We start from the raw sequence: 18,493 nt of genomic DNA, 5'->3' as shown, positions 1-18,493 counted from the left end.
AGTATGTCCTGGGGAGTGATTCTAACTGTGGGAGTGCGTGGCTACGCGCGTCAGGGAGCAGAGATCAGCGACACTGTCACTAGGCAGAACGGGGAGATGCTTGGCTTGTTTACATTACATTTCCCCGTTCTTCCTCTCTGTGAGACGATCGCGGATATCTCCGCATCGATCAAGTCCACGGGACCCGCGACCCGACCCATGGGGCTTGCCATGCGTGCTCCTGCTGGCCTCCCCTTGAAGGGCAACATACAGGTACGTTAGTTTGCCTGTACCAGCCCTTCTGCCGAGGTATATGGGTGTGAGGCGGTCGGCAAACGGTTAATCAGTGGTTGTCAACTCCTGTCCTGCCACTAGCAGGGGTCAAAAGCGCCCCTACAGCGCTTGAAAAACGCTGGTAAAGTGCAGCTAGTTTAAGTGGCGCTTTATCAGCGTTTTTTGGGCGCTGGCAGTGTGAAAGGGCTCTTAAGGTGATTTTCAAATGTGAAATTAACACACGATACATCCAAGAATCCTGGTTAAAATAGATAATGACCTCCACCTCTGCACACACTGCTGCAAATGATATCCTATTACAGGAGATCACACTCGCTTGTGGCTTAATACCCAGGCCAGGCCTTTTGAGAGATGGAATGGTGATCCCAGTGCCTTCACCAAATGTAATCTTTCAGGGGCACATGTTGCCCATTGATCCCCAAAAAGACATAAAAGCTTCCATAGTGTAAAATCCTGGGTTACTTTATTTAAATAAGTATTGCCAGCTCTCGATAGCAGCCCGTCACTCCGGGACCTGCATGAACGCGGTGACGTCAGCCTCCTCCCACCACATTTTGTCACGCCTGCCGTTGTCCTGGGGCCTGTTGAATGCCACTATGTCTTATTCACACAAGAAAGGAAGCATGATACTAAATACTTATCCAAGCCCCATCTCTATCCAGCGTTGTCCACTAATGCCTCGGCCATCTGGAACTCTCCCTCCTGATTGACTGAGGCACAGCAGTAGCGCCATTGGCTCCCACTGCTGTCAAAGTCAGTTATGCAATGAGGAGAGAGAGGGGGCGGGCCATGTCTGATTAGATACACAGAGCTGCGGCTCGGCTTGGGTACCCCTATAGTAAGTCAGTTAGCCAATCAGGAGAGAGAGAGGACGGGGCCGAACCGTGGACACAGGGAGCTGTGGCTTGGCTCAGGGGCTCCCATAGCAAGCTGCTTGCTGTGGGGGCACTCGATAGTAGGGAGGGGCCAGGAGCTCTGATGAAGGACCCGAGAAGAGGAGGATGCAGGCTGTTCTGCGCAAAATCATTTCAGGTAAGTATAATGTTAATAAATGAAAAAGTGTGAAAAAAAAAAGAAAACTAATGCAGCCACCACATCTGAGGACTGGTAAGCTGCAACAATATCCATTTTTGTTCTAGGGCTCTGGTGTCCAACCTGTTGGCCAGAGGCTTTGTGTGGACCTCAGACCTCAGCTGACTGTAGTGGGAAGAATGATCTCTATCAGCTTCATGTAACATGTTCCCAGTTTGGCATGGTCTTCTGTAGCGCATTCCCAGCCAAAAATGTAGCCTGTTCCCCCTCTCTGATCCTCATTCAGCCTGTCCATTAAGGGTGCACGGGCGCTGCCCTACCCCCCATCCATGCTTCTGTTTTTTTTTTTTTGAAGCACCTGATTAAGACCCCTTTCACACCACGCCGCCCATAGCGTCAGTGGTAAAACGCCGCTATTTTTAGTGGCATTTTACCGCGGATTTGCGGCGCATTTGGGCTGCTAGCGGGGCGCTTTTGCCACCGCTAGCGCCCGAGAAAGGGTTAAAAATGCCGGCAATACACCACAATAGCAGAGTTTTCTCGGCGGTATTATAGCGCTGCCCCATTGATTTCAATGGGGAGCAGCGGTGGAGGAGCGGTAAACACGCCGCTCCAAAGAAGCTGCTGGCAGGACTTTTCCTGACGTCCTGCCAGCACACCGCTGCAGTGTGAAAGCCCTTGGGCTTTCACACTACAGACAATGGTGCAGCTGTTTTAGGGTGGATTGCAGGCGCTATTTCTAAACGCTATAGCGCCTGCAAAACGCCCTTGGTGTGAAAGGGGTCTTAAGCCAAAGGCTTCAAAATAGGGTGGGCTCGGGGCGCAGAGGATGCAAACCAAGCCCCCCAGGTGTGTTACGATAACAAATGAATATTCACTATTGTAACACTGATCCTCCTTCTGGCCAATCAGGAAGGCCCGTCACCTGATGGCTCAAAGCACAGGCGATCCTATTGGATGCCTTGAAGGAGGGGAGGAACCACGCCACAGAAGCCGCCGTTGATGGAGGAGAGGACACAGGAGCCGTTGCCTTCCAGATAGATGGCGGCAAGGGCCAGACCAACCAGTAGACAGCAAGCAGGGGGCAAATCTCTTTCCCACCGCCCAAGCCGCCACTGCCCTCATTTCCTCTATTAGGTCTGCAGTCTCAAGCATTACATATACAGAAGATTATGCGGCCCTCTGGTGATGTCAGTGGCCGCAGTTGGGACCCCCTTTAGCTCATAAACTGACAAGCACTGTTGTAGGGATTACAGTGTGCAGCCATCCTTCCATTGTCATTTGTTTACTGTGACTAAGGCTGCACACAGCACTATCACTCAGAAACAGACGCCTTCAGGAGATAATGACGTGCTTGCCCTGGAAAGAGGTATTAAGATACAACAGCTCATAATAGATCACAATGTACTCATGGCGACTTGTGTAAAGTGACGGCTGTCCCACCGCCTGTCATCTGATAAACAGGGGTCACCCCCAGGGAGGCTCATAAGAAGTACACACCGGTATACACTGACATAGAACTGATATTCCCAGCCGGTGCAGATTACCTAGACAGAAGCCCCATCCTCTGTCCACTACAAGGTGTAATAATGCTCTCCTTACCGTATCTATTGGGCTCTCTGGAATATTCCAGGATGGGCACAGGTACGGACTCCTCATCGTTCAGTAAATGGTAATTGCTGTTTTCGGGGTTTTCTTGGTAGAAACGGGCAGCGTCCTCCTCCTCCTCTACATCTCCTTTACTATCCACTTCCCCAGTGAGAGCCGGGGTCACCACAAAGCGCTTCGTCATGGAGTTTCCTTCACTCACACAGCACTAGAAAGTTCTTGGCTGTGCAATGAGTCCATCCACCGACACTGAGAGGATCTCTCCAGGCACCATGTGCTGAGCCGCCTCACAGCTCCTCCTCTCACACAAGGGGCTCCTCACGTCAGCTTCCTTCTATTGTCTTTATCAGTCCTGACTACAATGACAACCTGAGTGTCAGAGGTGTCACACACAACAGGACTGCTTTACTTTTAACATCTTCAGGCCACTTTTTTGCAGTACGGCGCTGCATCACTTTTAACTGACAATTGCACAATCGTGGGTGTGACGTTGTACCCAAATAAAATTGGCATCCTTTTCTTACCACAAACAGGTTTCTTTTGGTGGGATTTGATCACCTCTGCGGTTTTTGTGCTATAATTTTGAAAAAAACGATATTTTTTACTTACTGCTATAATACATATCCCCAAAAAAAGTAACACCTCAAAATTTCTTCATCAATTTAGGCCAATATGTATTCTTCTACATATTTTGTGGTAAAAGAAATCCCAATAAGTGTATATTTATTGGTTATAGCGTCTACAAACGATGGGATAGATTTATGGAATTTTTATTTTTACTAGTAATGGCGGCGATCTGTGATTTTTAGCGAGACTGCTACACTGCAGCAGACAGATCTGACACTAAAGCCATACACACTATTCCATTTTTTGCAGATTTTGTCTTCAGAATTACCAAAACCATATAATATAAAGGTTTAAACCTTAATGCCCTGTACACAAAATCCATTGGGTTTTTTGCATACATAGTTAGTAAGGTTGAAAAAAGACACCGGTCCATCCAGTTCAACCTGAGTGTCTACAATTGTCCCTTCACACACTCACATCGGTCCCTACCCACAAGGAGCCCACAATCCAAGTCCCCATTCATATATTAGGGCCAATTTGGGACAGAAGTCAATTAACCTACCTGCAAGTCTTTGGATTGTGGGAGGAAGCCGGAGTACCCGGAGGAAACCCATGCAGGCACAAGGAGAACATGCAAACTCCAGGCAGGTAGTGTCGTGGTTGCGAATTTAAACCAGCAACCCTTTTTACTGCTAGGTGAGAGCGCTAACCACTACACCACTGTGCAGCCCCATACACATGGTTGGACAAAGTTGTCAGAAAATCCGATCGTTCTTAACGAGGTGACGTAAACCACGTACATCGGGACTATAAACGGGAAAGTAGCCAATAGCTGTGGTCTCTTATTGTATTTCGGGCATGAGTGGCACTTTGTCCATCGGAATTGTCTACACACGATCGGAATTTAAACGATCGGATTTTGTTGTGGGAACATTTTAGATCCTGCTCTCAAACTTTGTGTGTCGGAAATTTTGACGGAAAAAGTCAGATGGAGCCCACATACGATCGGATTTTCCGACAACACGATCCGATCGCAAATTTTCTGTTGGAAATTCCGACCGTGTGTACAGGGCATAATAGTTTCAATTTGTATGCAATCAGGCAGGCCCTTGCACTACATGGTTTTGGTAAATCTGAAGACAAAAATCTTCAGAAAATCTAATAGTGTGTATGGGCCTCTAGGCTGCTTTTATACTGAGGCAGTTTTCAGGAGTTTTAGCTCTAAAAATAGCGCCTGAAAACTGCCCCAGTATGACAGCACTCGGCTTTCACTCTGGGGAGGCATAAAAGGCAGTGTGCTTGAGGGATGGGAAAAAAAGTCCTCCAAGCAGCATCTTTGGGGCGGTGTAGGAGTGCTGTATACATCACTCCTACACCGCCCCTGCCAATTGGAATGAATTCATTCATGTAAAGTGCCGCAATATGGGCGGTCTTAACCCCTTCTTCGGCCACTTTCAGGGGTTGAAAGTACCCCGCTAGCGGTCGAAAAAGCGCTTCTTAAATAGCACTAAAGCGCCGCTAAAATGAGCGACTCTTTAGCACTATTGCCGCCGAAGCCCCAATGTGAAAGTAGCTTAAGTGACACTTTTTGGGCACCAGTGACACCAATACAGTGATCGGTGCTAACAAATATGCACTGTCACTGTAGTAATGACACTGGCAGGGAAATGGTTAACATCAGGGGCAATCAAAGGGTAAAATGTATTCCCTGGGAGTGCTTTCTAACTGTGGGGAAGACAGATCTTCCCCTCTCACAGAACAGAGATCTGCCTTGTTTACCTACCTACTGACATATAATCACACACATAGGTTGGACTTGATGGACTTGTGTCTTTTTTCAACCTCACCTACTATGTAACTATGTCTTCCTCCATTCAAAGCACCCCCCCCCCCCCCCACACACACACACACACACACACTCAGTTAGGAAGCACTCCCAGACCACAGTTTTTCCTCTCTCAGTAACGATCGTGGTGTGCGGTGAACAGCGGGTCTGCTGATTGGCTCCCACTCTGTCCAATCACAGCAGGAGCCGGTTGCCGGTGACGTGTATGCGCGCCCCAGACCCGGAACTCGAAATCACGTACAGGTATGTGATTTTGCACAGGATGGCCACCCTGCCACAGTATATATGCGTGGGGCGGTCCTGAAGAGGTTAAAAATAATTTCTATTTATACTATTAGGGTGAATATTTTATTGTAATAAATATTTTATTATAATAATCTATTCCAGATTATTTGATTAACCACTTCAATACTGGGCACATTTACATTTTTTTAATTCATTTTTTTATTTAACATACTTTGACCAAAGCAAAATAATGTTACCATAGTAACATTGTACTACTCAGGGGAGGTGATCAGTACTTTTAAAAAACATTTTTTACACATTAGGTTTGCTTATAGCAATGAGTTTCATTGCTATATGCAAGCATTTTACTCAATAAAATCGATTCATTCAGTTTGTTTTGTTGTGATTAGCTAAAACAGATCACATGGCACAGATGGGCCGGGATTAACCCAGTCTGTACCATGTAAGCACTGTGATCAATCACAGCTAGCAAAACATTGAACACAATGGAAGGAAGCCATCAATTGTTTACAACTGTCATGTGACTTGTGATTGGTTACAGCGGCCACATGGTACCGCCAGTGGGCCTGTACAGTTTTCAGTCATGGGCTGTGTCCAGTGGTTGCAGCCTGTGACAAATTGCACCGCTCCTGTATGGATCAGAGAACTTCTAAATTTCTGCTACGGACCTGTTTATTCAGCAGTAACTTTGTTACAACAAAGTGAGTGTAAAGCTTTTTATTATTATTTTTTTTTTTCAACAAAATAACAAACATGTCATACTTACCTGGTCTGTGTAATGGTTTTGCACAGAGCAGCCCCAATTTTCCTCTTCTGGGGTCTCCCACCAGTGCGCCCATCCCCTCCTGATGGGTGTACATCAGCACACCCAGGGATTCACAAGGGGAGAGACTGCCATATGTAGCAAGCTTTCAAAGGACAGCACTGTACTTAACCCTTTATCCCTTGTCCTGGGAGATCTTTGGAGCAGCCGGGTGTGCTGGTAGTCATGCAGCCAGGAGGGCTGGTAGTTCCTGCAAGTGGTGGAGCTGGGAACAGTTCTACAAGAGGAGAGGAGATACTCCTGCATGCAGCTTTTCAATATTTTGTGCTACTGTCCAAAGGGACTGAGAGCTCCTAACCCATAAGGAACTTTGCCACTGATCCAAGAGACTGGGTGTGTCTAACAAAGGAGAGCAGTCTAGGATCTTTTCTCTGTACATAGGAAGGAAGTTTTCCTCATCCGTTGTTCTTCAAGTTGGGCATCCCATAGTGCTTATACCCTATCTAACAAAAACAACAGATTCCTGTGTCTGGATGCATGTTTATAATGCGTGTTGCATGGCTGTGCAGGAATAGGGGAGCCATTTACCCGGAGCCCTTATGCGGGGGTATTGCTACACAGAATTTAGCTAAAAAAATAATTAAAGCTTTACAGCCCATTCACACTTGTGCACCTTGTCATGAAACTTTGGACACCAGTGTTGCATGACAAGTTGTACCCCATGTTTTCCAATGATAACCATTCATATATGTGTAACTTAAAGTTGGAGCGACTTCAGAGTAGTTCATGCACACTTTGGTCCTACGTGTGTGCAACATGAGGGCTATAGACTTCAATGTTAAATGTCAATAGTTGCATGAAAGCCGTAACCTGAATGTTTTACATGCAACAGTGCGTCTGACGTTGTAGAGGGACAACAATCTAAAGCCGCGTACACACGGGGCGGACTGTCTGGCCAACTTAGTCCGTCAGACAATCCGACGGACAGTCCGTCATACTTTCGAATGAACGGACTTGACCACACACACCACTTTTTGAGCGGACTAATACGGCGTACTAAGTCCGCCATACTATCCGCCCTACTTTTGAAATGAACGGACTCGCCCACACACGCGGAGGAAAGTCCGCTCATTTCGAGCGCGTCTCCAGGTAGGCGGGGCCCGCGAGGGAGACGTCGCTGGCCCCGCCGCCTGGTATGGACTTAAAGGGGAACCCCAACGCCGAAAAAAATCGGCGTGGGGGTCCCCCCAAGTCCACAACAGACCCTTGTCCGAGCACGCTACCCGGCCGGCCAGGAAAGGGGGGCGAGCGAGCGCCCCCCCCTCCTGAGCCGTACCAGGCCGCGTGCCCTCAACATGGGGGGGTGCCTTGGGGAAGGGGGGGCCGCGCGGCCCCCCCACCCAAAGCACCTTGTCCCCATGTTGATGAGGACAAGGGCCTCTTCCCGACAACCCTGGCCGTTGGTTGTCTGGGTCTGCGGGCGGGGGGCTTATCGGAATTTAATAAGGGGGCCCCCGGATACCGGCCCCCCACCCTATGTGAATGAGTATGGGGTACAATGTACCCCTACCCATTCACCTGTAAAATAAAAGTACCAAAAAAAACACAACACACGAGATAAAATACTTTATTGCACAGCTCCGGGGGTCTTCCGTCTTTGGGGGTCTTCTCGCCGGACTCCTCCGCTATCTTCTTGTAGCTCTTTTGCTAGCGGAGGAGTCCGGCTTTCTTCCTCGCCGCCGGCCTCTTCTCCCGACTTCGGGGGTCTTGTCCCCCTCTTCGGTTCTTCTGCCGGGCCACCGCGCCTTCTTATAGCTCTTTTACAGGCGGTGGCCCGGTCTTCTGTCGCCGCCGTCGCCGCCTTCCGTTCTTCTTCTTCTTCTTCTTCTTCTTCTCCAGGAGATGTTGCCTCCACGTGTCACATGGCTTTATGTCACATGGGTTGGTGTCACATGGTGACCCCGCCCCCTTACGATGTCATAGTCCCCATGTGACATCAACCCATGTGACCAGCCCATGTGACATAAAGCCATGTGACACCGCCCCTTGTCCCTATATAAGTGGCCGCGCAGTGCGTCCCTGGCATTCTGGCCGGAGAGATCGTCGAGGCAACATCTCCTGGAGAAGAAGAAGAAGAAGAACGGAAGGCGGCGGCGGCGACGGCGGCGACGGCGGCGACAGAAGACCAGGCCACCGCCTGTAAAAGAGCTATAAGAAGGCGCGGTGGCCCGGCAGAAGAACCGAAGAGGGGGACAAGACCCCCGAAGTCGGGAGAAGAGGCCGGCGGCGAGGAAGAAAGCCGGACTCCTCCGCTAGCAAAAGAGCTACAAGAAGATAGCGGAGGAGTCCGGCGAGAAGACCCCCGAAGACGGAAGACCCCCGGAGCTGTGCAATAAAGTATTTTATCTCGTGTGTTGTGTTTTTTTTGGTACTTTTATTTTACAGGTGAATGGGTAGGGGTACATTGTACCCCATACTCATTCACATAGGGTGGGGGGCCGGTATCCGGGGGCCCCCTTATTAAAGGGGGCTCCCGGATTCCGATAAGCCCCCCGCCCGCAGACCCCGACAACCAACGGCCAGGGTTGTCGGGAAGAGGCCCTTGTCCTCATCAACATGGGGACAAGGTGCTTTGGGGTGGGGGGGCCGCGCGGCCCCCCCTTCCCCAAGGCACACCCCCATGTTGAGGGCACGCGGCCTGGTACGGCTCAGGAGGGGGGGCGCTCTCTCGCCCCCCTTTCCTGGCCGGCCGGGTAGCGTGCTCGGACAAGGGTCTGTCTTGGACTTGGGGGGGACCCCCACGCCGATTTTTTTCGGCGTTGGGGTTCCCCTTTAAGTCCATACCAGGCGGCGGGGCCAGTGACGTCTCCTTCGCGAGCCCCGCCTACCTGGATACCCGCTCGAAATGAGCGGACTTTTCTCCGGGCGGGAAAAGTCCGCTCATTTCAAAAGTACGGCGGACTGGCACACACGGGCGGATTGTCCGCCGAAATGCGAGTCCGACGGACAGTATTACGGAAATTCCGAAATACTTAGTCCGCCAGACTGCACGCTGAAAAAGTCCGCTGAAGCCCACACACGAGCGGACTGTCCACTGAAATGTGTTTCGGCGGACTAAGTAGGCCAGACAGTCCGCCCGTGTGTACGCGGCTTTAGTCACACCTATCCAAAGCTGCTGCAAAGTTGCCCTCCAAAGTCACCCGATGAGGGGATACAGTAAAAGATCTGCTTTAAGGGAGAAGTATGAGAATAGAAAAAAACAAACATCCATGGTCGTTTTTAAGGCAGGGCAAAAGGGACAGCTGCCCTGGGCCCCATCATTGTTGTGGGGCCCAAAGCAGCTGCCTCACACTTGCCAACTATCCTAGTTTAAATTCCCTTATCCCTTGAAATGTTAGTCCCGTGCTGTGTCCCGATATCTAAGTGTAAAGTTCTGTTGCTGCTGCCCTATTGTCCTGTACAGGTGACTCACCTGCAGACTTCACTTCTGCTGAATGCTGCCCACTGGGGAGGTAAAGGAGCATGCTTAAAAGTCCTGCCTACAACTATAGTAATTAAGCCTAACATCAGCCTATTCTGCAAAGGTAAGCAAATTGGAGGTGGAACCCTTCTTCAAAAGAACAGGGTGCCACAGCACCCTGAATTTTGGTGCATGTGAATACGCACATCTCAGTTGATACATGAGGGTTTCATTAACAATTAATGGCACTTCTGTGTATCTGCTAAAGGGCAGCATGTTTCTGTGGTGTCAGGAAAGCAATTTTTGCATGTATTCCCAACACACACAAATGTGAACACAGGCTAAATGTCTCAGTTACATTGGTAGTCAGTGTAAATCTTCTTATTACATTGGTCTTGGTGTACATTGCTTTCATGCACACTAGTGGCCAGTGTGAAGGTCCCCCTTACATTTGTGGTCAGTGTAAATCCCTCTTTAAATTGGTGGTTACTGTGAATGCTCCTGTTACATTAATGGTCAGGGTAAATCACCATTACATTAGTGGCCAGTGTATAAACTCCTCTTTGAATCGGTAATCGTTAAAAAAATCCAAATTTGCATTTGTGGTCAGTTTTGAATCCTCCGTTACATTGGTGGTCCATGTAGAAGCCCCCTTTAAATTGGTGGGGAGTGTAAATCCCCTTCTATTGGTGGCCAGTGTAGAAATCTCCCTTTTTTGGCTGTTGATGTAAAATCCCCCATTACTTTGGTGATCAGTGTACATTTTCCTTTACATTGGTGGTAAGTGCGGAATTGCCCTTACACTGGTGGTCAGTGTAAATCCCCCTTTACATTGGTGTTTAGTGTAAATCCCCCCTAACATTGGTGGTCGGTGTAGAATTTTCACCTTACATTGGTGGTCAATACAAATCTCCTTGAAAATGGTTGTCAGTATAAATTCCTGTTTACATGGAGGTCATTGTATATTCCCCCTTACACTGGTGGTTGGTGTAAATGCTCTTATTACATTGGTGTCAGCGCAGAAATTCCTCTTTTGTATTGGTGGGTGGCATTAAATCCCCTGATACATGGTGGTCAGTGCAAATCCCCCCTCACATTCATGGTCAGTGTAAATCCCCCCTCACATTGGTAGTCACTGTAAATTCCCCATTACATTGGTAGAATCCCCCACTATAAACTTGCCAAAGATTTCCAGCTTTGCTCTACATGATTCAGAATTTGTCACAGTTTACTGCCTCCTAACTAATCTCATTCCCCCACCACTGCCACTGATCCCATCAACCCCCAGCATTGCCACTGATCCCAGGAGTCCCAGAATTCCTAGGAGTTTTCTGTCTATTGATGGACCCCCTCACCTCCTCAATCCATAGTGTGCAGGCAGTGAGGAGATGATGTGCTGTAACCTTTAGCAACCAATCAGTGAGCAGTAATCCTGTGCACTAACCTCTTGCAACCAATAATTGAGCGGTAAGGATATGCAGTAAACTCTAGCAACCAATCAATAAGCAGTAATAATGTGCAGTAACCTCTAGCAATCAATTTGTGAGTGGTATAGATGTCCAGTAACCTCTAGCAATCAATCAGTGAGCAATATTGATGCACAGTAATCTCTAGCAACCAATCAACAAGCAGAAGTCATGTGCTGTAACCTTGACCAAACAATCAGTGAGTCAAAATGTGTGCTGTAACCTCTAGCAGCCAGTCAGTGAGTGGTAATGATACACTGTAACCTCTGGCAACCAATCGCAATTGCTGCCTGATCTTATTCAGCAAACTGATTTTGAGTCTAGCTGCTATTTATTGTATGTCTTAAAGCATGTGGCGAGCAAAATTGCATGGAAGAAGGGGCCCAAGAAAATGTTTACCCAGGGTCCAGTCAATAATAAAGACGGCCCTGCAAACATCTATAGTTGCCTCTATGCTACAGCATCACTGTGCTGCTACAGCTGTAACACTCCCCCCCCCCCCCCCCCCCCACAGGCCCTAAGCCCGAGAACTGAGTAATCACCGCTCTCTGATCTGCCCCTCCAACGTTCACTCTTTGGGATAGAGAGGGGGCGCTCTCGGCCACACCCTGAGAGCCAGAGTTAGCTGTCAATCAGGTGCCTGGGTGGATATTGACAATAGGGAGGGGTCCTTTTAGAATTTAGAGCCTACAGCGGCTCCGTGACATCAGCTGACAGTAGGTTTTAGCTGTCTATCCACTGATTCTGGGTCATCGGAGAGCAAAAGTAAGTGTACTCCTGTGACCCACCAGAGAATTGTGGCCAAAAAAGCTTTGGCCATACTTCTTGTGGTATTTAAGCCTATCACTAAAAATTCCTACAAAACATTCCCTCCCTCCTACTCATCCTACCTTATCCTGCATACCCAGGGTAAAAAATGAACTACTTATGTCGTTTTGTTGTTCAAAATGTTTATTGAAGAGTTTGGTTACATAATCAAATAATAGTAATCCGGAGTAATGTAGAGTGGCAGCAATTTTGTATTAGATAGTGCATCCAGGTAAACAATCAATACAATTTTAGGTCGGCACTGTGACCATACAAAAGCCTATGTGCCTTTCAATTTTACTATATCACTGATCAAATTTTGTGTGGTCAACCACTGGGAACTTTCACCCCCTTCCCATCCAGGCCAATTTTCAGCTTTCAGTACTGTCGCACTTTGAATGTCAATTGTGCGGTCAGGCAACACTGTACCCAAATTACATTTTTAGCAATGTTTTTTTGAGACAGCTTTCATTTGGTAGTATTTTTGCTAAACCATCAAAAAAAGACCAACAATTTTGAAAAAAAAAATGTTTCTGTTATATAAGTTTGCAAATAAGTAATTTTTCTTCTTCACTGAAGGGCACTGATAAGCTGCACTGATGGGACTGCACTGATAATCAGTGTAAACAGTGTGCTGACAGCCTTTCTGGCTATTGGCACTCCTTTCAACACACAGACAAACCGCGTGAGGAAAGGACTGCCGATAACCAGCAAGTCTGCTAGCATGTAATTAGCTGTGATTGGACACAACTGATCACATTGTAATGGGCCGCTGTGATTGGCCCTTGTCCCAGATCTGTGATCAGCTGGGTCACAGAGCGTGCCTGATGCACGCCGCAGGGGGTGGGGTTATGGGAAATTACCTATGGATGCCCTCCCAGAACCATAGTACCACTCTGTAGCCAATTTTTGGCTATAGCACCGTAACTAAAATAGTCAAGAGGGATATTGCAAACATTTAGAATTAAATAAAGGGAAAGATGGAATTAAATGTGGAAAAAGACAAAGGGATATATAAAGGGCAGCGAGAGAAGGAGTGTTCCAGGGGTCACCAAGGTTAAAGCTTTATAGAGTAGAAGTGTGTTTAGTTTGAGTGTGCTAGTCAAGTTTCTAGCATTGAAGCATCAAAATTAGGTAGGAGGAATTACGAAAAACAAGGGTTTTTAGGGGAGAGGGGTCAGCAGAGGGGCAGAAGGACTGGACATGCTACTGTACATGCATCCTGTGTATTTTGATGACTTTTTGAGGCATGTGTGGTACATCTGGTGTCCTCAACTAATCGAAGACCTATTCCAGAGAACACGTGGAGCAATACTGGAACCATATACTCATTGTATCCTGGACGTGCACTACTGACACATCCAGGATACAATTCAAGTGGTTCTTTAGTCAAGACATTTTTAACCTTAATGCATTCCCTGCATTAAGGTAAAACACTTCCCACTACTTGTTCCTACCCCCTCATCCCCCCTGTTCTCTCTCAATACAGCACTTTCCTGTCTACAGCACCACTTTCCACTCTCCCTCTTCTCACAGAACACACAAGCAACCGCTGCTACTTTTCCCCCTCAGCTTCTCACTGTTGTTCCAACTTTCCTGCCAACAGAACAACTTGATTGGACCTCTGTGATGGCTTACAGGACTCCAGTGCCCACACAATTCTGTCACTGTTCACTCTTGCCCCAACCATTGTTCAGCCAGAGCCTGAGCCAGTTCCAGCATCACAGTTGGACCTTTTTCCATCTTCCATTTTTCCATCTCCAGATAAACTTGCTACTGCACCAGCCTCTGACCAGTGTGTTCCAGTGTGTTTCAAATTTGAATCTTCTTCTAATGACCCATGGTATCCCAGTGTTGGAATGCCTGCTGTTTTAATAGACTTGGGAAATCAAGTTTTATGTGTGGTGGAGTATATTGTCGGTGGAGCACCCCACTGGTAGGGAACCTAGCCTGTTGCCAGGCTCTTCCTGCACAGGCATACAACTTGCCTGTGCAAGAAGAGACCTTGGAAGTTTTCTCATTGCACATGTATGGAATCAAGATTTCTTGTTAACTTTTTGTACCACAGGAAAGGGGCATCTGCAAGAAGTGCAAAGATGAGGACTACTGATTTGTCTTTTACCAATAACTTCTCAAAGACTGTCCTGAGACCACTATTTAAAGGGTGGGGAGATTATCAGGAACCAGAGCACCTGCTGGTGGGACAAATGTCCTCAAACCTAAAAAGGTGCAGTTCGGATGTCCACCAGTGGGTGTCCCCCAGCAGGCAGCAAATTCCATGAATTAAGCTGGCCATAGATGGATTGAAATTTGCTTGGCTCAGAAGGGATGTATGTATGACCATTCCTGTTCCAGAGAAGTAGATGTAATAATTGTTTTCTATTGAACCAGCTTGTTGGAAAATTTCAATTTAAGCTGCAGCGCTGATAGTTATATATTTACACAGTGTAACTGATCAGTGTATTCTGACAGGGGAAGTGCCCCTGCTGTTAGAAAACAATAACAAGGCAGGGGGGATTCCTCCATCAACCTTGCTTGTGTGGATGGGGGAGTCTATGCTGTCTTTTTCAATCAACCCACTGGATGATCGGAAAAAAAAACAGATCCATGTATGGCCAGCCTTAGACTGCACATAATGCTGGCTGCTGGGAGGGTATTTAGCCTAGGGTTGCCACCTTTTCTTCATGCCAAACCCAAACACTTTTGCAGCACGGGGAATTTTTATTTTTTATTTTTTGCAGTAAACACTATAGGAATATAAAAGACCTTAGATACATTTGGGTGCCCTAAGGAGAGTAGTAATGTAGCGCACAGAGCATGCTTTGGCAAACAGTGAGCGTGGCCAAATTGCTCTTGCAATCTCGGTTACTTGGGGAGCCACAGCCTTGTTGTGAATAATGTGTCCGGGTTTCAGGTGGACTGAAACCCAGACAAATGATTCTAAACCCGAACTGTCCAGGTGAATCCTGGACAGGTGGCAACCCTAATTTAGCCCCTCCTCTTGTTTTGCACAGTGCCTCGTTTTTTTGCACTGTGTTAAGCCCCATACACACTATCAGTTTTTCTGCTGAGTTTTTCCTTCAGATTTACCAAAACCATATAATATGAGGTTAAACCTTAGGAGTTTCCAATTGTATGTAATCAGGCAGGCCCTTCTACTACATGGTTTTGGTAAATCTGATGGAAAAACTCAGCAGAAAAACTGATAGTGTGTATGGGGCATTATACATCTTGCTCTTGATGCCTTGATACTGATACCTGTTACCCTGAACCTTGTACCTATTACCCTGATCCTGCTGTCTCTAACTGCTCCCTTTATATCCGAATCCCTGCTCTGGCCCCCTTCCTGACACATCTCAACTGCTGTTTCTTGCACCTCCTGCCTGATCACACTTTACATAATCTCTCCCCTTGCATTTATGTACTGTAGTATATCACAGTTGCTTTGTTTGTCAGGTAATTTTCAGTATGTTTTACTTGTCAGGTGTGTCTCACTATTGCTTGTGCTGTTGGATGGTTTTTGCTGTGTAATAAATTGTTGTATAATTGCACTTAGTTTGCCTCCAATCTTCTTTGTATAGCTACACAGATCAGGTCACACCTGCTTTTGCTGGATATCAGCATTTGGTATCCTAGCACACTGTTACTGTACACCTACAAGTCAGGAAGTCTGTTCAGTTTACTGGAGGTGTTGCTAGGATTGTGAAACACCTGCGGCACCATGAAGAGAAGAATGAGGTCTCATGCCTATTGTGCTCCAGTTAATTGTGGGCTTGATCAATACGGATGAAAAAATTGGCCTGGGTTTGATTTGGAGGACATTCAACCAATGCAACATAAAATATGAAAATAGAGTACTCTAATTCAAACCTCACTGAAGCCAATGGGGAGGGGGCACGGGAATCTTGAAAATCAATTCTGGACATTTTTTATGTAAATGCAGAAGTGATTGTCAAACAAAGGGCAAGAGATCATGGGCACTCCATTTATGAGGAAGAGGTTACTGCAATGAAAAGCGCTCTATGACTGCAGAAAAATGCAGGCATAGTTAGCACCTTTGACAAGTGCCTGTGGTAGGTGAAACTGCTCATATTAACCCCTGCAGCACTGGAAGATCACAGCTCTGGTGGTGTCCTGGGTGCAGGGGGTGGAAGATTTGAAAGAACAGAGTAACCACCAGCACTTGTTATTCATGTAAGCACTGTCCCTGGTGCTGATTTGAAGCAGTATTAAAACTTTCATTATATTGCAGCTTACCAATTCTTAGATGTGATGACTGCATTATTTTTCTTTTACTTATTTTCACCTGGTTATCTGGCCAGTTAGTCTGCTGTTTTTCAACAGAACAAGCTGTCTAGCGGATGTAACAGTTAGAGGGTTGAGGCAAACCATTTACCACTGACAGGGGTATTTACAATGATCAGCTTTTATTTATTGGTATACAATCATTATCCCAAAAGAAAACAAAAACCGTTACTGTAACTGATGTTGTTAGTGTATGTAAATCTGCTAGCGCATCTAAAACTACCCTCCCCCAGATTAACAATGCTGCTATCCAAAGGTGCCCCTGTGTGTTACTGGCTGAATTGGCAGGTAAAAATGGTGGGGAAAAAAGTCTAAAAAAAAAAGAACGCAGCCACCACATCTAATGATTGGTAAGCTGTAATATATTACATTTTGGGTTTTGGATTTAATACAGCTTTAAAAAAAAACACTAAACTTCAGTTTTAAACACTTGGAGTAGGCCTCATTTGAACAGGATGCCTAGCAACATATTACACTGACTCCATAACCAGTATTTATGCATTTTTACTAGACTCAGACAAAAGCAACAAGGCTACTACCCATATAATATACTGATGAAAAGAGCTCCTGGGTGCCCGATCCACAGCCGTTTTACTGAATGCATATATAGAAAGATAATCCGCAGGTTGCTCTTAAAAAATCTTCTTTTTATTCAAAAACCACAGTCCATAACCACAAATAAATCGGTTGATGTGTTTCAGCCTATGAAGCCTTAGTCATAGCATAACTTTTAATAGACTACAGTTTACCAGGAAGAGATCAGGCAAATTTTAATTTTAAAGAAATCACAAGTAGAATACACTATTTCAGAGAGATAATGGCCAAAAATATTTTTTTTTGCAGGAGCAGTAGAATAGGCCAGGAACTAAAAGGAACAGAGCATGATTTACTCGGATCTACATGATTTACCCTGCAGCAAACACTGTTAATTTTGCAGCTGAAGTCCAGCTGCAGAAACATTATCTATGACACCTTTACAGTACCCAATCACCAGAATAGGTTCGCTAGACATTTTGAGGCGCAATACAGGATTTATAAAAAATGACAAACTTTGCAGCTGAGGCACGTCTGCGGGAAAATGATATGTGGGATATTTACGCTACAGGAACACTAGAATAGGCCAGTAGAGGCAGCATGAGAAAGCCAGCAGTGGTTGCAGGAGGTGGAACCACTGGTAGGCCAGCAGCCAGTGGCGTAACTAGAACCTTCAGGGCCCCGATGCAAGAAACCATGAAGCGCCCCCCTGAACCCCAGCCAGGGCCCTTTCCTCCGAGTCCGGCGGTTTAACTCCAGGGCGTGGTCACAGGTATGACCTTTGTGAGCCCTGTAGCTCCACCACTGGCATCAATAGTTTTTTTTTTATTAGTTTTTTTTCATTTTTAGGTGCCACATTGGGGGACTGTCCCTAGGCAGGATGGGGTCCCCGTCCCCAGAACAGATGAGGTCCTTTTCTCCAGGGCAGATGAAGTTACTGCCCCCAGGTAAGAAGGAGTCCCTGTCCCCAGGGGAGCTGGGGGTCCCTGTCCCTACGTGAGAAGGGGTCCCTGTCCCCAGGGGGAGATGGAGGAGGTATGTAATGGTGTGTGGGGGATGGGGTCCTCTCACTCACCATGACCAAGCTGTAGGCCACGCACTCATCCATGTTGGCCTGGGCTCCATCCAGTGTGCTGGACGGGCGATCAGCATATCTCCCAGAAAGAACTTTCATCATCTGTGTATGACGGGGGAGGAGGAGGGCTGGCAGACAAGCCTGCAGTGTCCTCCGGCGAGCCGGCTCTCATAGGGCTGCACTGCATCTGTGTGCTTAAAGTTTGTTTACCCAGGAGAAGTATGTAGTGTAGAGTGGGTGGGGGGGAGGCAGGACTCTGGCTGGGGAGAACAGACATCGGACTGAGCGGCAATGCATGGAGCAGGAGAGGGGTACTCTGAGGAGCCGGCCGAGGACACAGGTCATGTGGGGAATGCACAACTAAAGAGCAGCCAGTGCGATAGTCGAGCATGGAGCTCTGCTAGTCACCCTCCACCTCCAGCCACCCGTGTGCATGGTGCACAGTACCCCTAGCTGCCTATGCTGCTGCCGGCCATATGTAGAGGGGGCTGCATGGGCCCCCTGCATCACA

The 18,493-nt window shown here is 47.2% G+C and overlaps 1 protein-coding gene across 1 annotated transcript in view; it reads right to left on the bottom strand.

Annotated features, from left to right (window-relative positions):
- The window catches only part of SLC12A7 (solute carrier family 12 member 7), a 684,227-nt gene extending 681,011 nt beyond the window's left edge, over positions 1–3,216 (bottom strand). The window contains exon 1 of the mRNA XM_077491822.1: positions 2,908–3,216. Coding sequence (XP_077347948.1) covers positions 2,908–3,097 — 190 coding nt within the window. The 5' untranslated portion in view covers positions 3,098–3,216. The remainder of the gene's footprint in view (positions 1–2,907) is intronic.
- Between the last annotated feature and the right edge of the window lie 15,277 nt (positions 3,217–18,493).

Source organism: Lithobates pipiens, unplaced genomic scaffold (assembly GCF_037356315.1).
Source record: "Lithobates pipiens isolate NorthernLeopardFrog02 unplaced genomic scaffold, aLitPip1_a1.2 Scaffold_19, whole genome shotgun sequence".
In the NCBI taxonomy this organism is placed as follows: Eukaryota; Metazoa; Chordata; class Amphibia; order Anura; family Ranidae; genus Lithobates; species Lithobates pipiens.
The sequence above is the reverse complement of the archived record's forward strand: the minus strand, read 5'-3'. Positions and strand labels throughout refer to the sequence as shown.